The 4,475-nt window shown below is 33.0% G+C and overlaps 1 protein-coding gene across 1 annotated transcript; it reads right to left on the bottom strand.

The window, feature by feature from the left end:
* Positions 1-3,284: 3,284 nt before the first annotated feature.
* On the bottom strand, positions 3,285-4,224 carry LOC109589029 (uncharacterized). The gene is made up of 4 exons (XM_020005150.1): positions 3,912-4,224; positions 3,715-3,814; positions 3,626-3,667; positions 3,285-3,576 (listed from the first exon to the last, which is right to left on the bottom strand). Exons 1-4 carry the CDS (start codon positions 4,120-4,122, stop codon positions 3,438-3,440), a joined length of 492 nt encoding a protein of 163 aa, XP_019860709.1. The 5' UTR covers positions 4,123-4,224; the 3' UTR covers positions 3,285-3,437.
* Between the last annotated feature and the right edge of the window lie 251 nt (positions 4,225-4,475).

The raw sequence follows: 4,475 nt of genomic DNA on the forward strand, positions 1-4,475 counted from the left end.
TACACACTGATACATTTGATCTCCAGTGGTTGATTGACTGATTGATCCACTACTGACAGTCGTTCCATCCCATGTGACATTAACAGCATGATCATATGTGTGATTACTACTGTGTAATAAGTAACTGTTATTACAAGGTGATGAAGAAGTGCATCCTGCATTATTAATCAATTGTATATCATCCAATTTCAATTTAAAGTCATAACCATAAGCATATCCAGTTTTAATACAATGTATTGCGTATTTTTGAGGTAATACTATACTTGATGGGACATCAACATAAAATGATGCTATTTGTACAAATCCTACAATTGAAAAGAATCACAAAACTTTAATTAGCTCTTCTTACTGAATATAATAGCAAAGATGATGTTTGAAGCAGTCAAACAATCAGTGGGTAGACAACACTTGTACCAGCCTTCTTGAGCTGCTGGTAGTCCCTGAGCAAGATAAAGATTGATAGTAGCATCAGGTGAAGTGACATTAGTACAACAAAAAGGATCACTGGCACTATTACTATTACAGTCAACAGGATCATCAGGATCAGCAACTCTAACCCACTGACCAGTAGTTAGACTAGTACCAGGTAACACACATGATATAGCTTCATTAGCTGCATTGACTTTACTATCCCAAAAATATGACCCATTAGGATAACAGTTTCCATTATTTCCTAAATATATACCTATTAAATAAATATTACATATGTAATAATTTATATTAAAACTAAAATACCTTCTTGCTGACAATGAGTGAAGACACTGATTGTACTACTAGCAGGTCCCAGTAATTGTTGATAGGCTCTGACTGTGATGCTATAAGTTGTTACTGCTCTCAGTCCATTCAGTGTGATTGTATTATTACTACTTCCCTTCACCTGTACTGTCTGCACAGTGTCTGTGTCACTAGTGACATTGACTACATATCCATCAGCATCAGATGAATCAAGTGCAGTCCAATTGACAGTGATAGTGGTAGCTGTCTTGTTGACCTCAGTAAGAGAAGAGGGGGCAGTTGCTGGGGCTGAAAAATAATGAAGTTGTTTTATTCTAGTTACCAGTCAGATATTGCATCATGTATCCAATGTTCATCTACAATATATCTACATCTACTTTGATAAATTTCTCATGTATCTACTTGTATTTAAAATAATAGCCAAAATAAATTTTAAAGTGCAAAAAATAGGAATAAAGCTTAACCTAGTCTATTCTGTGTAGGGGAAGGAAAGAAAGATAGAAAGAAGGCTATGCTCATTCTAGTTCACTTATATGACTAATTTTAAAAATATCTTCTTTCACAATATCTCCTAGCCTGCTAGCAGTATACTATTTTGTCAACATACACTATAGGCAACATGTTGCTAAGAAACATGTTCCAAAATTAGAAAGCCGTTCTATTTCTGGCAACATGTTGCTTACAAGATCAAAGTAACCACAAAATAGCAACATGTTGCTTAGTGTATATTTTTTATAGCAAAAATTAGAAGGCATGGCTTTATTTTGAAGTTGTTAGCTTGATTGTGTATCTAAATATAGCTACTTTTTACTCAGAAGTTCGTGTACGTATTCATGTATCGTGTATACATGTGCAATGTGTCTAAGTTACCTGTTACAAAAATGACTCTATTTCTTGCTACTGGGTTGTGACCGTAATGACCAAAAAACAAATAGAATCTGAATACATGATCCCCATTGTTGTTTGATTGGCTCAGTACTCCACTAGTAATAGTCTCTCCAAACCAAGTAACAGTTAGAGTATAGTCCCACCTTCCATTACCATAATCTACTGACATTCCATCACCATACATGAATGTGCAACTATATGAGGCCATAGATTCAGTGCAGAGTTGAGTACTACTGCTACCAGACTCATAGTACCAATTGGCAGCATGTAAAAAAGAACTGTGATCATCATGACCAATTTTAATGGCATGTAGTGTATATGTTTGAGGTAGAACTGTTTTATCAGAAGGAAGGTCAACTGTGATGGTTTCAATCTGTACCCATCCTACAGTAAATCAGTAACAAAGTGACAGTGTGTACTAGTAAAAAGAGAGTACTTACTGAATATATTAGCAAAGATGATGTTAGTGTTAGAATCTGAACAATCAGTGGGTAGACAACACTTGTACCAGCCGTCATCAGATGATGATATGCCTTGTCCAGTAGGTATGTAAAGACTGATAGTAGCATTAGGTGAAGATACTTCATTACAACGAAGAGGATTAGTACTGCAGTCAACTGATGATCCACTAGTAGCATTAACCCACTCTCCACCAGTCAGATTAGAACCAGGTAACACACACTGGATACTTTTACTGGCTCCTGTAATGTCATTATGATTAAAATATGATCCATTAGTATAACAGGTTCCATTATGCCTCAGGTAGATACCTATAAAAACCTATACAGTTGTTATCATACACATCCAGTGTCTTACCTGAGGAAGGTGGACATTGACTAATAACTTCACTGACACTCAACAAGAAGATAAATCCAACCAATTGCAGTGAAAACATGTCAACAAAGAAATGGAAGACTACCAGAATAATCAAATTGAGAAAACTGCATGTACAGTAATTTGCTTCAGTTTAAAACTTATAGCGTGTTTGTCCTCTTAGTGTTGACAACATAGGCTGTACAAAGTTGATACATCAGCGTCACAGATGAATAAAGTTATTTTTTTTATCACAACAAAAACAATGCTCTATTATATCAATGTCTCTACTAAACATTTCAAAACAGTCACTTACTCACTTATAATAACAAAAACAACTAATTTTAATTTTGTCCGTGACCTAGAGTTACAATAATAAACAAGTTAATAATAATAATAATAATAATAATTGTTGCTGTTGTTGTCGTTATTGTATACTAAAAATAATAATAATAATTTCCAATTATATACTAAGAAATTGTAATTTCAGTTATAATATACCCAGACTAGTTATCACAAGAGAAATCACTTTTTGTTTTCCCTGCACACATACACACTTCAAGCTTTATAAAAGAGTGTCACAAGAAAAATATTGTGCCATACTCGCTAAGCAAGAGTCGGCATAGAATGAAAAATAACACTACACCATTAAGGTAATCTATGCACGCTATACCTTAATATTTCTTTTTTTTTGTACAAGTATACTTTTTTAGATAAAGATAGCATCACACTCAATCAAGGATCTCAATATTTATCAATAATTTTAATAATTAATAATAAATAATTTTAAATAATTTTAATAATAATTTTTGGCTTTATTTGGACTAAAGTAAAAATTGAACTTCTCATTTTATGATCAACAATTGAGGCCATCTAATTTTATAAAGTAAACAAATCACAGCATAAATGAACTATTGTTAAAAAAGATACAGTTGTACCACATAAAGCACATTACTACCAAGAGTACCAACTAACTATTTAAAAGCAATTACAACACTGTGCTATGTTACATAAATAGCATCATCATAGACATTGATATCTGGACACTCATACAATGAGTCTTTTGTAGTATCTGTAGTATCTTTAGTCTTGTGTACAACATATGATTCACATGCTTGCATTGATATATCATCATTAAATCTATATAATGATGCATATAAAAGTCTATTACTGTCATTTATTAAGTTACTTATTTGTTTCTTTAGCAGTAGCTGCATAGTAAGATTTAAGCCTAAAATAATATAAATAATTTGATAGTATGGATTAGTGCATTCATACTTGATAAAGCAGTAGATGTGAATAATGATACTAACAACTAGTGATATTGTTAATAATCCAACCACTGCACCCAGTCCAATACTAGCACCATCAACAGCTTCTGCAACGATTATTTAAAAGTAGATTTATAAAGTACTAGTACTAAACTACTATTATAAATAAACAATGCTAGTTATAGAGTCTATGCTTCCAATTACCTTCATCATTTGATCCTGTGCATACATATTGACTTATCAATGTCTCATTAGCAATAACTCTCCAGCTTCCTGGTCCTCTATCAGTGTATGCACGTACACCAAAAATATAACAAGACATATCATTAAGACCAGTAATGTTAATAAATGTATTGCTATTGGTTGAATTAGAGAACTGTAGCATTTGAATATTAATGTCATCATCATCTACCATTAAACAGCAACACCTGTCAAAAAGAATATGATATCCTATCTCATATGTGATAATGGGATAGTCTGATGGAATATAACTAGGTACACTCCATGAGATAACAGCCCATGTAGTGTCCATGATACTGGATACTGAACCAACTGGACCAAGTACTAAATAAACACACATTCTCACAGAACTGATATAGTATAATAATTACATACCTATTCCAATCTCTACTACAATAGGATCACTGAAGGGACCTCTTCCAACAGAATTGACAGCAGCTACACTGATGTTATACTCAGTACCAAATACTAGATCATTCAATATGATATATCTCTCAGTACTGGTGAGGTTGTATGTGATACTACTGT

Source organism: Amphimedon queenslandica, unplaced genomic scaffold (assembly GCF_000090795.2).
Source record: "Amphimedon queenslandica unplaced genomic scaffold, v1.1 AMPQUscaffold_11694, whole genome shotgun sequence".
Lineage (NCBI taxonomy): Eukaryota > Metazoa > Porifera > Demospongiae > Haplosclerida > Niphatidae > Amphimedon > Amphimedon queenslandica.

Excerpts from the sequence above, each read along its gene's own strand:
- LOC109589029 (XM_020005150.1), bottom strand. The coding sequence starts at position 4,122 with ATGGTAGATGATGATGACATTAATATTCAAATGCTACAGTTCTCTAAT. Across the intron at positions 3,815-3,911 it reads CACAGGATCAAATGATGAAG|AAGCTGTTGATGGTGCTAGT; the intron begins GTAATTGGAAGC and ends TAATCGTTGCAG. Across the intron at positions 3,577-3,625 it reads ACTGCTAAAGAAACAAATAA|ATTTAATGATGATATATCAA; the intron begins GTAACTTAATAA and ends ATCATTATATAG.